At 58.6% G+C, this 20,341-nt stretch overlaps 1 protein-coding gene and 1 long non-coding RNA gene across 2 annotated transcripts; one reads left to right on the top strand and one right to left on the bottom strand.

Annotated features, from left to right (window-relative positions):
- Positions 1-3,901: 3,901 nt before the first annotated feature.
- ALDH9A1 (aldehyde dehydrogenase 9 family member A1) lies at positions 3,902-16,963 on the bottom strand. Its single transcript, XM_016148554.2, has 11 exons — positions 16,745-16,963; positions 15,952-16,097; positions 13,750-13,879; positions 13,011-13,145; positions 11,668-11,864; positions 10,991-11,131; positions 9,386-9,574; positions 9,164-9,251; positions 7,960-8,101; positions 6,248-6,360; positions 3,902-4,516 (listed from the first exon to the last, which is right to left on the bottom strand). Exons 1-11 carry the CDS (start codon positions 16,923-16,925, stop codon positions 4,422-4,424), a joined length of 1,557 nt encoding a protein of 518 aa, XP_016004040.1. The 5' UTR covers positions 16,926-16,963; the 3' UTR covers positions 3,902-4,421.
- Positions 16,964-17,051: 88 nt separating this feature from the next.
- LOC118612861 lies at positions 17,052-20,082 on the top strand. The gene is made up of 2 exons (XR_004955186.1): positions 17,052-17,273; positions 17,387-20,082. It is a non-coding gene; the product is annotated as an uncharacterized LOC118612861 (long non-coding RNA).
- Positions 20,083-20,341: the final 259 nt, after the last annotated feature.

Genomic DNA, 20,341 nt, shown 5'->3' with positions numbered 1-20,341 from the left:
GCATGTGGTCCCCGCGGGTCCCCCTCTGCAGAGGCACAGGCTGGCTGTGTCACGGGGACACCAGCGCCACATAGGCCTACGAGCTCCGCGCCGAACCCCAGGCACCCCCTGCAGGTGGCTGGGCGCCCGGGGACGGTTCCGGCCTCCTTGAGCCCCGGCTTGGCGCGCGGTAAGTGGGGGTGCTGACGACTCCCCGTGCAAAGTCAGGGGGTGCCCGGCCCAGCCAGCGCAGGCCCGGCCTCCTGCTGGAGAGCCGCACCCACATCGCCACCGGCCTCCCCGGGGCGCCACCCGGCTCTCCTCACCCAGGGTCCTCGCCGTCCACGGCGCCGCGGCCCGGCCCGTCCTCCCCGGCAGGTGGGACCTGGGATCATAGGGGGCTGCGCCCGCGGCCTCCGCGGGGAACCGGGGTTCGCATCCCCGCCCCGTCCCCCCCCACATTCCCCAGGATTCCCCGCGCGGGTGGAGGGCGCTGTTCCCCATCCCTCCCAAGGGCACGCGCGGTGCAGGCCCGAAGTTCCACGCGGATTTTCGAGGGCGCGGGGTCGCCCTGGCGCTGCTCCAGGGCCGCCCGTGTCCACGTCGCCCTTGGACAGCACAGTGGCCGCCGCAGGGCCTGGCTCCCAGCGAGCCTGCGACAACCCGTGAGCTGAGTTGTTCAACTGTCGTTGACGTCCAGGTGAGTGGGACTCGGCTGCCCGGGCCGCGCCCACGCCGGTCAGCTCGGAATCTGGACACCGCCCCTGTGCGCAGCGGGACCGCGTTGGCGTGCGGTCCGACCCGCGGGTGGTCCCTTCGGGTCCCTTCGCTCACGCGCACGCTGGGTCCCCTTCAGCCCCGTGACGCGACGGTTCTGGCCCTTGGAGCCGACACTCTCTCGGGGAAGCCACGGTAAGCACGTGATTCCAAACAGCGGTGACCGCTTTGGAGTAAAGGAACCAGGGCAGAGGGGGAGCGGGGGTGTCGCTGGGTTAAGGAGGTGAATTTGTAGCTTTTGGCTTTCGGGAGCCTCCAAGGTGAAGATGTGGGGGGCTCGCCTCAGAGGGGGCAGGAGCAGCGAGAGGCTCCCCAGGCGAGAACGGGCCCGCGGAGCCCAGCGGGCAGCAGGGAGAGCACAGAAGGAGGGGGCAGGGGAGGCGTCCACCGCCGGTGCCCTGGACGCGACTCTGACCGCACGACAGCCGATGCCCTGGACGCGACTCTGACCGAGCGTCGGCTGGTGCCCTGGATGCAACTCTGACCGAGCGACTCTGACCGAGCAACTCTGATGGAGCGACGGCCGGTGCCCTGGACGCGACTCTGACCGCGCGACGGCCGGTGCCCTGGACGCGACTCTGACTGCAGTTCGAAGCCGCAGCAGGGACCGGCAGCGGCACGAATTCTGATTAACCTGAGAAGACCGCTCCCGCCGACCTGATTTCTGATGGCTTTTGCAGCGTGTGTAACCACGAAGGCTTGGTCTGCCTTGGGCCCTTTGCTGGCTTTTGCCCCTCGGACCAAAACGAGAGGGCTTTGGGTATGAGAAAAACCAAGGAGCCATTTCACTCCGGGGGAAAGCCACCCTCAGCGCCAGGCCTGTCAGAGAGGCTGAGTGGACCCTGCATCGTAAGAAGCAGGCAGGCCTTGGGCGCTCTTGCCCCTCTGCAAGATGCAGACGGTCAGCCAACTTCAGCGAACCAGAGCCTGGCCTTATGCGGCAAGAGGACCTGCAGAGCACGAACCGAAAGGCAGCAGGCGGAAGGAAGGGGCCGGTGGCACCTTCCGTATGCAGAAGACCCGCCCAGGTGAGACCTGCCCAGGTGAGACCTGCCTCTGAACAGGAGGTCACTAACGAGCCAGGCCGATTGGGTCTCAGCTGTTGCAACCGAGGGAGCCAGCAGGGGGCGGTTTGCCTTTTCTTTCTCGCATTAATACAATTCCAAAAGACTGCTATCAATACCTGTAGCATAGACATCTGCCAACCAAGGAGATCTTAAAATACATAAAAAATGGTAAGAGTTGGACCCATTTACATGATAAAAGGTTCGTTAACAGTTACCCCTTTAAGAAAATTCTAGAAAAACCAGTACCCAAGTGTTCACAGTAGTTACCTCTGGGAGACAAGATTAGACGGGGAGGCAGAGAAGAGCACCTTCTGCTGCTCAACTCTCAAAAGGAAACCAAAACAGTAAAAGAGAAGAAAGGATTCCCGAATTCGGAGACAGGACATGACGTCTCTGAAGTCGGGGGGCGGCCTGGCCCCGGCTCCGCTGGCGTTGCCTTGCGTGTTCTGTGGATGCCGCCGCTCTCATGAGATGCTTGGTCAGCGAACAAGGTCGTCTGCTCCGGCAGCTCCGTGAACAGCAGCCGATGAGCCCCCGGAAGTGTGGGCGTGCTGGGCGTGGTGGGCTGCACGACGCCCCCAAGCCGGGCCACGCTCTGACTCCTGGGGCCTGTGATGTGACAGTCTGTGGCAGAGATGACGGAGGCTGTGAAGCTGAGAGATCAGTATGGACTCTCAGGATGGGCCCTAAACAGTCGGGAGCGTCCTCCTGAGAGGGAGGCAGAGGGAGACTGGGCCACAGTGGGGAGGAGGCGGTGGGAGCAGAGGGAGTGGGAGATGCTAAGCTTCCGGCTTCCAGGAGAGGCCGGGCCAGCGCCCTGGCCAGGAATGGCGCTCTAGAAGCTGGAAAAGGGGAGGGCGGGCACGGATCATCTCCAGAGCCGGGGAAGCCTGGCCCCGCCAACACCTGGGTTTCCGCCCAGGGAAGCCATGCGGGACTTCGGCCCTCCGGAACCCCGAGATAATAAACATGTTGTTCTGAAGTCCCTAAGCTTGTGGTAATTTGTTACAGCAGCCGTGGGGAACTAACACCCCAAGTTTCGGGAGTCGGGGGGGAGGGAAAGCGGCCGAGTCCCACGTGCCGGGGCGTGAATCCCGCTCTGCTCACCAGGTCGACTGCAACCAAGACCTGTCCAGTCGTTTTCCATCAGTGGCGGGGACACTGGGTGGTCAGACGCTGGGCCTCTCCCCGCTGCTTCCCCTCGGGGAACCGCCAGATGCTGGTCTTCTGGGGCAGCTCCCCGTGTGGACGTCACACAGGGTCCCCACTCCGCCGGCCGTGCCCGGCGTCACACGCGCCCTCTGTGCAGTTAAACGCGGAGAGGTGGGGCCCGTCTGTCTCCTGTGAACCACGGTGTTTGCCCCGCATCACGCGCCTGGGCACAGGCCCAGCACAAGGTCCACCATCGCCGTGGCGACGGTTGGTTCTGTCCGCCTGCCCGGGCCGTGGGACGCCAGATCGCTGGCCGGACTTTGTTTCTGGGCGGGTCTGGCCAGCATCTCTACATCAGCACTCACACCAGTGAGCCGAGGAAAGCGGCCAGCTGCCCCCACGGTGGAGGGACTGTCCCCACCGTCCGGGCGGGCAGACGCCCGTCGCTGCCCGTCCCCCCGCCCCCGGCACCGGCAGCCTGCGCTCCCCGTTCTCGCCCCAGGCCCCAGACTTACACCGTCCGCTCCCGGGCTCTCCGGCCTTTCACCACGAGCCCTCCTGGGCCTCCAGCTTGCACACGGCAAAGGGCGGGCCTCTCGGCCTGTGTAATCACGTGGGCCCATTCCTCTAACAAGTCTCCCCTTACACACACTGATAGATGTGACATTCCACCGGTTATTTCTCTGGAAAACCCTGGCTAATACGGCTCTTAGACATAAACCACTCCCCTGAACGGAGAAGGGGCGGGGTGCGGACCCGACGGTCTGAGAAGTCACCGAGATGTGACGCTCTTCAGGGACAGGCACCGCTGACCAGGGTGGGGAAGCACATGGAGCCTGTACGGTCACAGGGCCATGAAAAGTTCCTTACAGCACCGAGCCCCTGTGCGACCTCGAGAGGACTTTAGTTTCAGATCAAGAAGCGAGGCGTTGCCGGTGTGCTTTATTTGACTGCAGTGCACTAAGCAGCATACAAACAACAGGTGCATCTAACAGGCAACTTGTGTCGCAGACGGCGCGCTCCGGCTCAAGGACGGGAGCCCCGCGCCCTCTCCCGCAGCCCCGAGGGACACGACATGCTGCCTCTGGCGAGGGGCCTCCGCTCAGACGGAGCTGGCCAGTGTCTGATGCCCTCCGCTCCATCAGCTTTCTCAACGGGGTGACGGGGCTGGAGCTTAAAGATGCCAGTGAGCAGGGCCGTCCTTGCCGTGTCCGCCGGGGACCAGGACGGACCGCGCTGCTAGGAAAGCGCGAGGGACGTCACGCAGAAATTTGCTTACAGAAAATCAACTCGCTTGCTTAGTACCTAAGGCGCTTCTGCAGTTTCAATTAGGAAGATGTCTGGGCGACGAATCCTGTCCCCAGCGACCGAAGCCGGGTGCAGGGGGGGAGGCCGGTCACCTCTGTTCCTCGGCCTGGCCCCGTCGACGGGTTTCACAGTGCGATGTCAAAACACAGACTCCACCTCGCCCATCTCCACATACACAGTCTTCAGCTGTGAATAATACTCGATGGTCACGCGGCCATTCTCTCTGCCAAACCCTGTAAGGAAAGACCAGGGGTGACGCTGAGCCATTGCTGCGATAGTCTGAAAGGTCACGGTGACCCTCAGAGGCAGGCGCTGCTTGTCGGGCTGGGGGAAGAGCACAGAACGGAAACGTTCGCGATGAAGCCCGCGACAGCACGTCTTAGGCATGGCGCGGGTTGTGGGAGGGCGACCCTGGCCGGCGGAGGGAGGGGCCAGAAACAGCCAGGCCTCGTTTCGTACCAACGTGAATCTGTGCTTCCGGAACCCCCTGCTCTGGGCTGGAGTCTGACAACAGTTCAGCTTTTCTTCCTCATCAAACACCAAACCAAAAGCCACCACTATCGACCCGCTGCCTTTGAACCTCGGCGCCAACCTAAAACTGAACGCTGCATCGGGGGCTCGAGCCTGTCCTCACGCTGAGCCTGTCGGCCCCGGCCCGGCCGCGCGCGGACGTGTCGGGCCCCTCAGCTTCCTCAGCGGCCAGGACGCTGCCCAACTGCCAGGGGACGAGGTGCCATGCTAAGCGACAGCATCCCCCGCTCGGCCTTTCTTGTCACCCTACCCCGGACTTGGGTAGGCTCTGTCTCCCTAGGGTGAGGCCCGGTCCCCAAAGTGCACGTCTCCAGGGGCACCACGCAAAGGTGACGTGCACAACGGCCTGTGCCCGGGCCTTGCTCTGTCTTCTGTCCTGAACCTTCAGAGCGCAGAGCTGGCTGGGCGTGTGAGGCCAGGGCTGCCCTGTGGACCGGGCCGTCCCCGGGCCGTCCCCCCCGTCTCTCACAGCCGTGCCGGCGTGCCCGCGGGCCCTGGCCCCCAATGGGGGATCTGGGGACAGGAAAGCTGGCCTGGGAGGCCCCACCGAGGCCACACTGTAGACCCCAAGCAAACATCCCGGCCCCGATGATTAGGAATGACTAAACAGCACCCGGTCCCTACCTGCACCTGGGCCTGTGTGCTCAGCTCCTCTGGGCGCCCCAGAGGGGCAGGGTGACCAGGGAACACCTAGAAAAGCTGAATACCAACCAGAACTGTCACATGCACACCCCACCTCAGCAGCAGCCATCAGGCCTGGCGTGTTTGCCGGCACTTGTGATGGTCATAAATGTTTGTCAACAGACCAGGGGTCAGACTCTTAGAATGGCGCCTCTGAAAAGTCCAAACCCACTTTCACAAGAGTATGGGAAATCGGTGAACACTCACAGGCAACAAACTCCAAAGAGAGAACCTCAAAGTCACAGCTGTGCCCCCGATGCCTCTACCCTCGAGCACTGAGGAGAGCACTCCGATGGCCACCCGGTCACCCGGCGTAACAGACTGTTACGTGTCACCTTAAGGGACGCGTACTAATCCAGCATAACAAAGAAGACGAACCTCTACGTGGTCTGAGATGCTCAGACACACTTTACCCAGACCAGAGCTAAGACTCCCCCGCGCTGCAGACGCACGTCGCGGGGATGGGGGCGGGGGGGGAGCTTCACCCTCCTGGCCGTCAGGCTGAAAAACGGGACCCTCCCTGCCAGGTGAACCGTAGCCAGGCCCCGCACACTTCAGAAGCCCCGGGGAGCCGTGAAAGCAGACGGAGGAGGCTGGGCGTCCGCCCCCCGAGACGGAGGCGCTGGGTCCGGGGAGGGGCAGGGGCGTGCACGCTCCTGCAGGGCGTTCTGAGGATCGCGACACACAGGCCGAGGGTCTTGGTCTGTGGGGACCGGGGCCCGGGGTCCGCCCTTGCGCCCCTGGCTCCTCACCTGACTTCTTGTACCCTCCGAAGGGCAGCTCCACGGGGCTGGTGTTGTAGTTGTTGATGAAGCACATCCCGGCCTGGAGCCCGGCTACCACCCTGTGGGCGCGCTGCACGTCCCTTCAAAGAAAAAGCATGCGCCCGTTACTCGGCTTCTCCCACGGGAACGTCAGACGCCAGTTCCCACGAGCACACGGCCACGCAAAGACCCACATCCTGCGCTCAAGGGCGCGCCACTCACAGCGGCCAGAGGTGGGAACAGCCAGGTGTCCGTCGGCGGCATTTACAAACGCCAGAGCATTGCTCAGTTAACGGGAGGAATAAAGCACTGGACACACGCTACAACGTGAGTGAACCTTGAAATCACACCAAGTGCAAGAAGCCGGCCACGAAGGGCACACGCGGAATGACTCCACATAAAGTACTCGGAATAAGCAACCCCACAGGGCCAGAAGAGGGTCAGCGGCCAGCGGCTGGAGGGACAGGCGAAAGGGGAGTGACCGATGTTCCTGCAGTGACGAAACTGCTCTGAAACAATGACGGCGGCGCCGGCCCAACTCGGAGCATCTGCTAAAAGCCCCCAAGTGGCGCGCGTCGGCGGGCGGCCTGCGCGGTGCGTGAGCTGCCCCGCCGGAGCTGCTGAGCAACGGGCGGGGCGCGCGGGAGCTGCCCGCGGGGACTGGCCCTTGTCTGCACCGTGGTGGCAGCGCGGGGACAGAGACTTCGCACGCCGGGTCCTCGGAGATGGCTCCTGGGGGCCACGCCACCCCGTACGATGCTACGAGTGCCACCACGCGTCTGTCCAACCCGCAGCAGGCCCCGCACCGAAGGGGGGGCCCAACGCAAACTCGGGGCGCCGGGTGAGGCCGGCGTGCCAGGGGGGCTCCTCCGTTAGGACGGCGTGCCCCCCGGTGGCGGGCCTGGCGATGCGGAGGCTGTGGCAGGCGAGGGGCGGCACGTGGCACTCTCCGTACCTTCTCGACTTTGCTGTGAACCTAAAACTACTCTGAAAAATAAAGTCTACAAAAAAAAAAAAGCAGCAGCCCCTCAATCTTCCCTCCAGGGCTCAGAGAGGCCACCCCACCGGGTCCCCCAGTCTTCCTTCTCTGGTTCCTGCCCGTGGCCTACGAGAAAGCTGTTTCTCACCAAAGAAACAGCAAAATCCCAGGGCGAAGCGGTCTTAGAGAGCTGCCCGCAACCGCCGGGGACTAGTCATGCGATCCGCGACCACTTTCAAGGAAATTCTGCCCCCGAGGCGCTTTGCACTTTGATTACAGTGGTTAAAGTTTGTCTAGAAAGTTACTAATCACGACTCACAACAGAGAAAGCTGGAAGCACCTCATACGGGTGCCCACGTGGGTCACGACACGCGCCAATGAGGAATGACTCCGAAGCCACCCACTTCGCGCTTCCGAAGGTGGCCGCCCAGGATTTTTGGCTTCCGTGCGTCTAAATTCCCGGACGCGGATGTTGTCAACAGGCACCTGACCTCACGCTTTATACCGATCGGCACCTTAAATGTCTATACTCAATAAACCAACAAAAAAGGACGGGCTCCGCGCCAACTCAGATCACAGCTCGATCTAAACTCAGCAGCCGGGCTCTACGGCCGCTCGAGGCGAACGCCTTCTGACTGCGCCCGAGGCGGACAGGAAGCGCAGTGAGGGGGGGTGGCCGGCTACGCGTGCGAGCGGGGGCCGCGAGTCCCTCCCGCCGTACCTGGTGAAGACGCCGGCGGCCAGTCCAAACGCGGTGTCGTTGGCTCTTTCCAGAACCTCAGCCTCGGTGTCAAATGGTAAAATGGACATAACTGGCCCGAAGATCTCTTCTTTCACACAGGTCATGTCGTCTCTGCAATTAGCTGCAGACGGCGTAACAAACCGCCACATCAGGGGGGGAACCGCTGTCCCCGACGCGCGGAGAACGTTCGCAGCAGACAGCGAAAAGCGCGCTTCAAGGGGGTTTCCATGCGACGCGGCCGCGCCCAGACGCGCCGAGCGCCGTCCGCGTGGCAGCTCGACAGCGCGGCAGAGCCGCGGCCCGCGCGTGACCCTCCACCCACTCTGCCTCGTCGTGAGGAAGTGGCTAACAGGGCGGACAGGCCCGCCACGGGGACTTGCATCACAGTGCTCACAGCGGGGAGAACTCAACTGTGACCAATGGGGCACCTCCCGGGACGAACCTCTGTGACGCTTCTAAAAGTAGCGCTGTCGACAAAAGTTTGGTAAGTAAACGCTCGTAATCAAGCGCTGTCTGGAGGAGATGCAGACTGTGTGAGCCACTGTCCCGATGTCTGTTAAAATGTCACATGCGTGATGACTGTTTTTTATACCTTTGCACGTTTTCTTAATAAAATGTGCAAAATGATAAAATTCAAAATGATGTCGTCGAAAAAAGAAAACCCGACACCAAAGCCAACGCAGCGATAACGGAGCGGGCGTCCACTTGTGTGAAGAGGACCGAAGCCCCTTTGAGTGGCTCGCCCCGCCAGAAGGCACGTGACGTTTTAAAACATGCATATCTAAAGAAGGTGCTAAGTTATTTAGTTACATGATTTTTAAAAATACTAACACTGTCTGAAAAATCGGCTTTAGGACATTGATGGCCGATAGTTCGAGGAAACGTGCACCCGTAGCCACCGTTCTGGAGAAATGTGATGCGTTACTCGGATTTTCACTGGGCATGAACTTTCGTGCCGTTGAACCACTGCTTCCAGAACGGCAGGTGGAGGCCCAGTGAGTCCTGATGCACTAACAGGTGTGGTCACCCCAGGGGAGGGGACGCAGGAAGCTTCGAAGGCAACGGAGAAGGTCTTACGCCTGGGCAGTGGGGACGCACGGTGAGCCAGCCCCCGCTTTACGCCACAGACAGAATGTTTTCAAGCTGACGATTAAACCATGGAAAAGCGAACATGAGAACATACTTAGCACGCAAGGGGTCATGTAGAACCCGTCCTTTAACTTGGGGTCCTGGGGCGTGTAGGGCTCTCCGCCACATAAGACCGTAGCGCCCTGCAACGGAGAGGGGGGCCGTTTGTGACGCTGAACAGACGACCTCCACGCGCGTCCTGAACAAGCATGCAGGCGCGGGACGGGCGCAGAGCCATGGGGAGGGGTGACGGCCTGGGCCCTCCACGGGTTCTCACCTGCTCCTTGGCCAGTCTGACAAACCCGAGGACGCGCTCCAGGTGTGGCCGGTTGATGAGGGGGCCCATCCTGGTATCCTCCAGAAGGGGGTCCCCGAGTTTTATCCTTTGGGTCTGTTTCACCACTTCCGCGGTAAACCTGTCGAGAATTTCCTTCTGCACGAACACCCTCGTGCCGTTGCAGCAAACCTGGGGGACAAGCACACGCCCGTCGGTGTGGCGAGGAGGAGGAGGAAAAGGGGAATGCAAGAGCTTCGGCCTCACCCCGCGCAGAGGAGGACCGCACCGCACCGCTGGCCCTGAGACGAAGGCTCGCTCTGCCTCGTTGTGTTTGTTGAATGAGCTTACTGTCACAGATCCGTGTGACCTGCGGGGCTCTGTTTCCTCACGCCAGCTGCTCCGCTGCGCTGCATGTTTTAGAGGACGAGGAAACAGTGGGAACGGGCTGGGTGAGAACAGTGAAGAACTCGGGGCTCGCGCTTAGAGACCCAGGGCATTTCAGTCAACGTCTGTCTCTAAAAATCACAAATAATGACTCGGACTCCCCCACAGACGCGAACATAAACGCTGTCCAAAAGCTATCAGAGCAGAACAGGAAAAGAAGGTCGCAAAAGAGGTCCAAGTGCTCACAGAAATTTAGTAACTATTACTCAAAATCTGGATGCAACGAGAGGAAAAAAAAAAGATAAATCTGAGTACACAAAATTAAAAATCTTTTGCATAGCTAAAACACCCTAAACGAAGCCAAGCCAACTGACAAAATAGAAGAAAATATCTGTGATGTACATCGCAGATAAAGGCCATCATCACTTAAAACTGACATAAAAACTGAAGAAAAATGCTAAGACCAGTGGGTCAGGGTCTGACGGGGACAGGACACTGTCTCCTGCGTGGTGCGCTCATAAACAGAACAGTCCCTTTCCAGTGAAGAGCCACGGGGAACAAGAGATCGAAGCTACACACGTACCACCACCACGAGGGGGGCCAGGCATCTGGCTTTTTTTTTGCCAAAAATGCATAACCTAAATCTGTGCGTAAGGAAACACCGGGCAGACCCGGAGCGAAGGGCTGCGAAGGCGGAGGTTGTGCTCTCCAAGGCCACCAGGGCTGGGGGGCGGGGGGCTGCGCCCCAGCAAGGGGGCGAACGACGCGACGGCCGCACACGCGCATCTTCCCGGGCTCCGTCCGGGGCCAGAAAAGGGTGTTTTTGCCAGAAGGACACTGGTCAAGTGGCGGAATCTGAGTAAGGGCCGTGGGTTGAGCAACGGCACTGAACGAACATCCAGGTACGGATGTCACGAGTGTTCTGGGCTCACGCGGGACGCACTCGCCCCCGGGGAGCACAGAGGTCAGGGGTCTCACGCCGTGACCTTCAGCAGTTCAGAGAAAGACAGGAGGACCCGTGTGCACGCAGACCGACTGACAACCAGAACAGCGGGGCAGGCGTGGCGAGCCGAGGGCGTCTGCGGGGCCTGGCCCAGGGCTGCACGCGGGCTCTCGCACTCCGTGGCGCTTTTCCGTCCCCCCGAAAGTCTTTCCAAATGGGCTTTCGGAGCTCGCTGTTGGGCGCACGGGCCCGCCCCAGCCCCCAGGGCGGGCCCGCACCTCGCCCTGCGTGATGAAGTTGGCCATCAGCGCCCCCTTGACGGCGTTGTCCAGGTCGCAGTCTGAGAAGATGATCAGCGGGGACTTGCCGCCCAGCTCCAAGGTGACGGGTTTGATGCCCTTCGCCGACATCTCCATGATCTTGCAAAACAAGAACGGAGCTCTCAGAAGGTTAGCGTGCCGGTGTCCCTGGCCCCCAAAGGCGCCGGGCCCTCCGCGGCCAGGGCCCTGGCACGCTCTGCCCTCCGCCCGCCGCCCCCAGACGCTGACGAGACCCCGCAGAGCCGCCGAAGACACTCGGAAGCGGGATCCGGGTTAAAGCCACGTTTGGTCCTGCGGCCGCCCTGGGCAGGGCCCCTCGAATCACTGCTACTGTGTTCAGGGCTGACGGAGCTCAGAGCACGAATTCAGGGCAAAACAGTGAATCCGAAGCAAACTGAGCAAACGCCCTTCCTTCCGCGGCCGCCATGGCTGGACCCCACGAGCGCCGGCCCAGGTCCGCCCCGCAGACTCAGCGGGTGGTGACTCGGGCCTGTGCCCACGCGCCGGACGCCCGCTGCCGTTCCGCTGACCCGCGCACGGCCCCCTCCCCTCCGTGCCAGGCAGGTCAGGGCCCCCGGCACCTGCCGCCCACAGCCGGGGGCCACGCGCGTTCACCCGGACGGGGGCCGTCTCACCTTCATGCCCGTGGGCACGCTGCCGGTGAAGGAGACCTTGGCCACGTCGCCGTGCTGGCACAGGAGCTGGCCCGTGGCGGCGCCCCCCTGCACCACATTGAAGAGGCCGGGAGGCGCCCCGGCCTGGGTGTAGACCTCGGCCAGCAGCAGCACGGATGCGGGCGTGAAGGGAGACGGCTTGAAGACCATGGCGTTACCTGCAGGGCCCGGCACACAGACGCTTACGCCGCTGCGCCTCTGGGGACAGGGCCAGAGGACAGGTCGAGAGCAGGTGTGACCGTTTCCTGTCCCCCAGCAAACCGTAGCCCAGAAACGCTGTGAATAACCAGTACGCCTTGTTCCTCCCGCCGTGGTTTCTCTCGTTAAACGCACCCCAAGCCCACAGGTGCCTGGTCCCGTGCGCCGCCCGCGAACCACCTCCCGCCACCCGTGGGGGCGGAAGGAAGCGGGCGGCCCCGCCGCATCTTGCCAAGGTTGGCGCGGAGGCCAGAAGGTTAATGAGTGTGACGGGAGCCCCGACACTGGCGGCCTGGCTCCGTTTCTCCCCTATCGACGGGAACGTGCAAAGAGCGTGGAGTGACAGGTGAACGCTGCCCTCCGACCCGACGTCCCTCTCTCGGCTTCGAGTGTTCCCGAGATGCGCGGGGTCCTCCCCAAGCCTCCTCCCCACTCCACGCTGCTCGGCACGCGAGGAGGACACGTCTCCCGCTGTTCAGCGGGGTCAGTCCTAAGCACCGTGACCCAGACTTCGCCCGGAAAGGGGGGCGCACTAACGAGGGGCCCGAGCGGACTGGCTGATTGTAAAACCTAGGACGGAAACCGACTTTCTTCCTGTCCGAAAGCAGAAGGAAGTGAGGCAAACGCAGGGCGCGGCAGACACGGAGAGCGCGCGAGCGTGTGCGTGCGAGGTGTGCGCACACGTGTGACATGTGTGATGTGTGTGCACGTGTGTGATGTGTGTGCACGTGTGGTGTGTGTGCACGTGTGTGGCGTGTGCACGTGTGTGATGTATGTGCGCACACGTGCGATGTGTACACGTGCGATGTGTGCACATGTGATGTGTGCACGTGTGTGATATGTGCACGTGTGATGTGTGATGTGTGCGTGTGTGTGTGAAGTGTGTGATGTGTGTGCAGGTGTGTGCGAGTAGGGGGCTGTCTGTGTGTGTACGTATGCGTTTGGGGGTATCTCTGAGTGTGTGTACGTATGCGTTTGGGGGTGTCTCTGCATGTGTGTATGTATACATTTGGGGGTGTCTCTGCATGTGCGCACGTGTCTGGGGGGACAGGGCAGGGGGCGCAGGAGGCGCGGGGTGGCGCACAGGCAGGACGGGCGTCTCTCACCGCAGGCCAGAGCCGGCGCCGACTTCCAGCAGGCGATCTGGAAGGGGTAGTTCCAGGCGCCGATCCCCACGCACACGCCGAGCGGCTCCCTCCTGGTGTAGCCGAAGGACCCGCCCGGGAGCTGGACGTGTTCGCCTGCAGGGAGACGGCAGGAGTGGGGAGCTGCTCCCCGGGCCCCGCGCCTGCGCCCCGGCCCGCCTCGTCGTCTTCACGGGGACCTCACGCACCTGCTCCCACACCACGAACCCTGTCTGTCCCGCAAACCGAGTTCTCTCAACATAACGTGATTCTCTAAACTCTCCTGGGCATCCGGTGGATAATGTGCATGACATGAGGGGAGAGCCAGCATGGGGGAGCCTGAGCGCCCCGAAACCTCAGACTCCACACCCCACAGCCCTCCTGGGCCCTGCTCATCCCACATGAACGGTCAAAGGACATTTTTTTTGCTAAACAGGGAAAACCAGGAATGGACCCCTCTACGGACTGGCTTTGCGACAGCGCGGCCTGAGCTCAGGTACCAGGCCGGGTGCTTGGCCCGCATTATCGCATTTAATCCTCGTGACGACCAAGAAGAGAGGGTTAGCTCCGCAGCGTGAGGAAGGAAGAAGCCATTCCCGGGGCCACCCAAGCAGAGAGTGACAAGCCCAGGGCCGTAACCCCGAAATCTTTACCCTTCGCCACTAGGCCCTGCCCTCCGCCTCCCTGCCAGCGGGTCGCGGAAGGCCAGGCGAGGCCTTACCGGCCATGGATGCAGCCAAGCCCGCGTAGTACTCCAGGCACTGCCAGGAAGTGTCGACGTCCCAGCGGGCCTCGAAGATGGACTTGCCGTTGTTGACGGTCTCCACGGAGGCGATTTCATCCTTCCGCTCCTGCGGGTCACACAGCAGATGAGACTGAAGACGTGTGATCACGCACACGACCCGGTCACACTGAAGCGGACGAGGCGCATCGCCCCATTTTAAAAAACGGAAACAGTGTTCGTTTAAACAAAGGAAGAGGACTGGCGGCGTTACTGCGGGAGGAGAGACAGCAAAGCGGAGCGGCCGCGGAGATGGCCACCGGCTTCGAGCCGCGGCGCGGGCCTCGGCGGGGACGGAGGTGAGAGTCTGCAAGCTGACGTGGGACACAGGGAAGCAGGGTCTGCGAGACCTGGGCCTGTCCTGGTTCTGCCGAGACTAGAGGTATAAAGCGCTTCGATCCACCCACTGCCCACTCACGGCTAAGAAGAAACGTACAGAGCTGATCTCTGTGTCCAAGGAGCTGGCCTCCAACCGCTCCTTCTAAACAACTTCTAAACAAATTTTGGGATTACTGACTAGACACGCTCCTTCGTAAAGGATAACTAATTCACATTCAAACATGGCCTAAATTAGACCGTCTTCTAAACCGACAATTCACCTTCCTTCCTTGAATCTGTTCTCGCCAAAACAACCTCTGAATGACTGGTTTCCCCATTATAGGGATACGGGGGAGAGGGTACCCAGGAAGCCAAGAGCATCAGTTCTTAGTAAACATCCCTCGTTCTTGGATCGTTAAGTATGCTGACCATGACACAGTGTTCTAAAGGCTCGACCGGTCACAGTGGCTGAAGCTCTTTCTAGAATGCAGAGGACAGCCAGGCCCTGAGCAGGATGGACGAACCCGCTCAGTAACCAGCGTGTTCGCTCTCAGTGGACACCTAGCTGGACTCTCTGCTAGTTTTTGCGGGGAACAAGGTAAAGGCAGGTCCAGGACATGATTATTGGACAAAAACTTTAGTACCAATGTATTTTTGCCTAATAATATAATACACAGATAGTAAAGGCAAGGAGGGGAGGAATTAAACAGAAAAGAAAATATCGAACAGTCCATTTCAGAGCAAAAACATATTAGATATTATTCAGCATAAAAAAAGCCATTTTATAATAATAAAGAAGCCAATTCTTAAAAAGACATAACAACCCAAATGTTTATGCACCAGGAAAAAGTGAAAAATAAAATAACAAATTATTGGCTTCGAGCTATCACCTTTGGTCTATCAAATAAAAAACAAAATGTTACAGTAGGGAGAAAATGCTCTGTGAGCTGCCACTTCTGTGAGGAGCAGCCTTCCCAGGCCAAAGACGCGGGCGCGCGGGTGGGAGAGCGACGCCCGTGGAAGGCGGAGACGGCGTCCCCCTAAGACGGAGAGCTCTGCGGAGAGGCGGGGCTCTCCACTTCGGGGTCCTGGAGACAAGTGCCGGGGACCTGCGGAGTGAGCGGTCTCTCTGCAGCAGCTCCCGCACTCGCCGGCTCTCCTAACTCTGAGGTTCCCTTCCTGCGGGCAACCCCTGGCTGGCTCCGTATCACCAGTGGGGATGGGGCTCAGGCACTGCTCTGGCCCACGTGCCTGCTGTGAGTGACACACCGTCTCTTTCTCCGACCTGGAAAGCCCCCACGCACGCCCTTGCGAGCCGGGGAACCCGCAGCCCCTGCGGTTCCCGACTTAACTTATGAGAAAAAACTTCCCACAAATCTAGCATGCAGAGACAGTCATGATTCCTGTTTTGGTGCATATACTTCTGAATTTTCTAATTTTCTGTAATGAGCATCTAGTACGTTTGCTTTGTAAGACTGTCAAAAAGTTTACCTTTGTTTTTTAAGAGGGGGACATCTACGAAGTCTTCCCAGGCAATTAAGGTAGAAAATGAATCTGAAAAAGGCAGGCTTTAGAGTCATCAGAGGAAAAAGGACAAAGTACATAGATAAAAAGAAAAGGAGATAACCTGCCAAGGACACCCTGTACCTCAAACAAAGACAGAGCCTAGATCCAGGAGGGAGTGGCTGGAGCAGGATGGATGGACATGTTTTTCAGCTTCATGAAGAAGGCATAAACTACCAGTGTCGCAGAATCTAACTGCAACTTGTCACCAAGATCCCCCCGAGCAAGGCTTTTCTGGAAGGGAATAAATCACAACCATACCCTGATTATCCTGGCAGCCTCCAAAAGGATTCGACCACGCTCCATGCCAGATTTTTTACTCCATTCTTTAAAGGCAGCCTTGGCATCCTGCACAGCCAAATTCACCTCCTTTTCTCCAGAACAAGCGAAAGTGGCTATCACGCGACCTGTGAAGACAGGCGGTCAGCGTTCGCTCACACCGTGGCCACGCATTTCAGTGGCGTATCATGTATTCACACTTCTCTGTTTTTAAGTGCGGTTCGATTTGGTGACCACCCCACACCAGCAGTTCTTAACTCTATGTGGGGGTCGCTGACCCCCTTAAGGGAATGTTTCCTCTGGCAGGACAGTGCTGACCTCTGCAGCCTCTTCCTGCTGACTTGACCCTCTGTGGCAGGCTCAGTGTGACTGGTCAATGTTCCCTCCCCGACAGTTTTGCAATCCAAGTCTTACCGCCCTGGGTGCCCATTCTGGTTTGTGCAAAACATTCGCATTTTCCTCCCCACGGGTATTTCACAAAACCCAGCAAAGCGAAGCAAACCGAAACACAAAAGCCCTCTTCCTCGCTGGTTCTGCTCGCCGGGCGACAGCAGGGGGTTCTCCCGCCCCTGCTGCGCGTCCCCTGCGGATATGCCCACCCCGGGGGCGGCGGCCCCGTCCTCGCCCCTGCTCGCTGCCCCAAGCGTCCAGTCCGCACCGGGGCTTCGCGGACGCCGTCCAGGCCGCTGGACCGCCGCCCCGACCCCAGCACGCCACGCGCCGGCTCGTCCCTTCGCCGGGACCCGCGCGGACCCGCCCGTCCCCGTCCCGTTACCGGTGGCCGGCTCGAACGCCTTCTCGGTGCCCGAGGCGTCCACCGGCTCCACGCGGGCCCCGCCTCGGTAGTTGAGCGGTTGCGACACGACGAAGGTGCCAGTTCTCATGGCGGCGACAGGAGCAGGGCCGAGAGCGCGGAGAAGCGAGGGGAGCGCGGCCAGGCGGGTCCGGGGGAACATGGGAGCTGGCGGCGCGGGACGCCTGGCTAGGAGCCTATGGTGGGCGGGGCCTTCCGGGGGCGGGGCCTTCCGGGGCGGGACCTCCCCTGGGCGGGGCCTTCCGGGGCGGGGCCTCCCCTGGGCCAATGAGAGAAGCGGGGCCTCCCATGGGCCCATGGGAGGGGCGGGGCCTCCCCGGTGGCACGCTGCGGGACCGGAGTTAGGGATGCAGGAAAGTCCGCCAAGAACGGCGCTGCCGCGGACGGGCGCAGAGCCCGCAACAAGCTCAGGCTGGAGCGAGGAAGGAGGGGCCAGGCTGATGCAGATGTGCGGTGTGGAGGGAAGACCGTGGGGAGGCGACCCGCAGGGGTAAGGGGGACACTCCTGGGTCCACCCGCTCTCTTTCGCTCCTGCTTTTAAGGTTGGTTGCTTTGTCAAGGGGGAAACAAGCTTTTTAAATTGTTTTTATTTTTTCCTGAAAGGACATCGAGGGGCTTGGAGAGTGGCAGAAGGAGGGTCTAAGGGATGGAGAAGTGTAGTAATTGCCGCGCATTTACGAGGTCGGTGTCTTCAAGCCCAACCACAAGGAGAGCGCCCATTTTAGGACCCTCTCAGTGCGTGGCCCACTGTCCCTTCCTCCCGGTTCCGAGGACTGGTGGCTCGGATAACGAAGTCCTTCATTTCCTGAGGAGCCGGCAGGACCACTTACCATCACTAGGGGGCACTCGCACCCAAGCAGTAGGTGAGGGGCCTGAAGGATAAAGTAGAATAAGCGAACCTACAAGGGAGGGGTTCAAGAATGAGGGCCGCAGCTTCGAGCGTCCATTGCATTTCCAAAATCTTCACCACTGAGCTGCTTCTTCTGGTCCCCAGTACTTGAGTCTGGATACTTGGTCACGACGGGAAGAACCACCGGACACCACGTGGCAGCAAACAGCAAGATGCGGAATAAGAGCGACTGCCGACCCCGCCCCCCCCCCAAGGGCCTGATGGCCTCGCAGGCCGCGCGTTCCTACTTTGAATGGCCGCTCCAAATTACTGTCATGCCCCTGACATTTGTCTTCCCCCCAAAAGCCATTTCTCCCCCTTTCCAGGCTGGCAGCGCCCCGATTTTGACGTGTCGAACTCCCGCCTCCCATAACCAGGGCAGATCATGACCAGACAAGCCAGTCAGGCTCATCATCGTCTTTTCGGCATTGGTGGGTTTGGGGACGGACGGACATGCGCCCAGATCCAGCCACGAGCACTGTGCAGGATGACCATCTTCTGGGAAAAGGTTTCCTAGCTCTTTAAGCCCCAACAAAACAAGAGCCCTTATTCTTTATCCTGCCAGTATGGAAGAGGCTCCTCCGAATGAGGGAAGGGCCGGTGGACTGACTGTCTTCCCTTGACGGACGTGGAAGGGTTTGAAGCCATGAACAACAGGACCCGCTCCCAGGTGTAATTAAGCTGCCCTCGATGCGCAGTGCAGCTACATTTTGGAAAATGAGAGAGAATAAAATACCAGAGTGCGTGTAGGAGGTAAACATTGTTAAGAAAATTCTGTGTCTGGGTTGCAATAAGGAAAACTGCTGCTCTACATAACGCCCATCCTGCTTAAAAATGCAAAATTTCCTATAGAAAGGAACAGTCTATCACCAGAGCAAGCAGATTCAGGCTTTTTGAACCTTTTTTTTTTCTTTTTCAACCTTCTCGATATTATCTCTGTTTATGATCGAATTGACTGTTCAGCAAATGGTTGGAGTAACTAATTATAAACCTAAAAATCACTGTGCAAAAAAAAAAAAGAGCCTTTGATTATATTCGTGAGCAGCCAGATGGGCTTCGGATCCAAATATAATTTTGTGGATTAAAAAAATGTGTATTGGCTCCATCCTCAGTCGACTTACGCTGACCCTCCTCCATCCTCATCTGGTGACAGCTGGAGAACTTCCTAATCTATTTAATGATTTAAAATTCGTTATGATTCAAAAAGTCTTAGAATATATACCATTCAGATGGTAAAATAGGAATGTGGCGAAGTTTTTTAAAAACAGAGGGAATAGAGACACTGAGAGTCAAGTAAACGATACTTCTGGGGACCGCACCGTGTCCTGCGTGTGGGGTAACAAGCCCAGAGAGGGTTACAGTTCAGCCACCTGACATTTTAGCTCCAAGGTGGTCAGTCCCACCGGGAGCGACTGCGAAAGAGCATGGACCCTGAAACGATGCTCTGCTTCTGGTCCTGCTACCCCCCTGTGTGGGGTCGGGTACATCACTTAGAGTCTCAGAACCTCATCTATCACGTGTGAAATCAGGTAATAAGAAAACACCCTATCTACCTGCAGGATTGCCATGTGTGAAGATCACATGCTTCCGATATGCCAGACATATCAATGGCTTTATAAAATCCACGGAAACGACTGAGAGGGCAAAAACCCATTTAACTGATGTGCCCGGAACCAGGAATTCATAGCTTAAAGTCGATTAGACTTGAATTACAAAAAAAGGGTTCCTGTGTACATCTGACAATTTTCTCTCTCTCTCTCTCACACACACACAAACACACACACACTCGCTTTCCTTGAGTACGAGTCTCCTGGTTTGGGGTCCCATGGATTTTTTGCTATTGTTTTTGGTTTTTTACATAAAGCAAACCCGAAATGTATCACCTTTTTGGGTTGTGAGTTTGGTTTTGGTTGTGTGTTTGTTTTGCCATCATGACCGGCTCATTTATTCCAAAGAATCCTTAGTTTTCCGTGAACACTTTTTAGCAGTAATACAATAGACTCAAACATCTGCGACTCAAATAAAGGTTTCAAAAACTGAAAGAAGTTAACCAGAATTCGTCATGGTGAAAACCCCATGTTTCATGGTAGATGCTTTCCCCAAATTGTTTTTTAAAAACCAGATGTTATCGCCTTGACTTCCTTTTGATTTCTTCAGTGGGGAGCATGAACTAAGACGTTAAGGATGCGCATTCTGGATCTTTCTAAACTTGTTTACATTTTTCAGTCTGTTATTTTATCCACATGTAAGTCAAAGCATTATTTTAGCAACTTGGTTTTATCGAGCCATTCAAATTAGTTTCCATTGAAGGAATTCTTTTTGCATTCATATTTCACTAATTTACATAATATTTAGTCCCTGCATATAATTAAAATTAGCAAGTAACGTTCCATAGCCTCCCCCTTCACGTGAATGGAAGTGCACGGCCTGGCCCAGGGGCCCCTGCGGGGGCATCGGTCAGCATGCTCTGAGGGCGCAACAGAGATGCTCCATCTGAAGACTCAGGCGGTGGACGGTGCTGGGGAGACGGTGACTGGAGCGTGAACCCCATTTTCCAGGTGAGGCAATCGAGGCTTAGAAAGTTGAGACTTGCCCATTTTTTATGTGACTCGTATCTCAGAATCTCAAACACAGATACAGGGAGGAGAAACTTAGCCCAGCCGTGTAAA

Source organism: Rousettus aegyptiacus, unplaced genomic scaffold (assembly GCF_014176215.1).
Source record: "Rousettus aegyptiacus isolate mRouAeg1 unplaced genomic scaffold, mRouAeg1.p scaffold_m13_p_17, whole genome shotgun sequence".
Lineage (NCBI taxonomy): Eukaryota > Metazoa > Chordata > Mammalia > Chiroptera > Pteropodidae > Rousettus > Rousettus aegyptiacus.
This window is presented reverse-complemented; position numbering and strand designations above follow the sequence as displayed.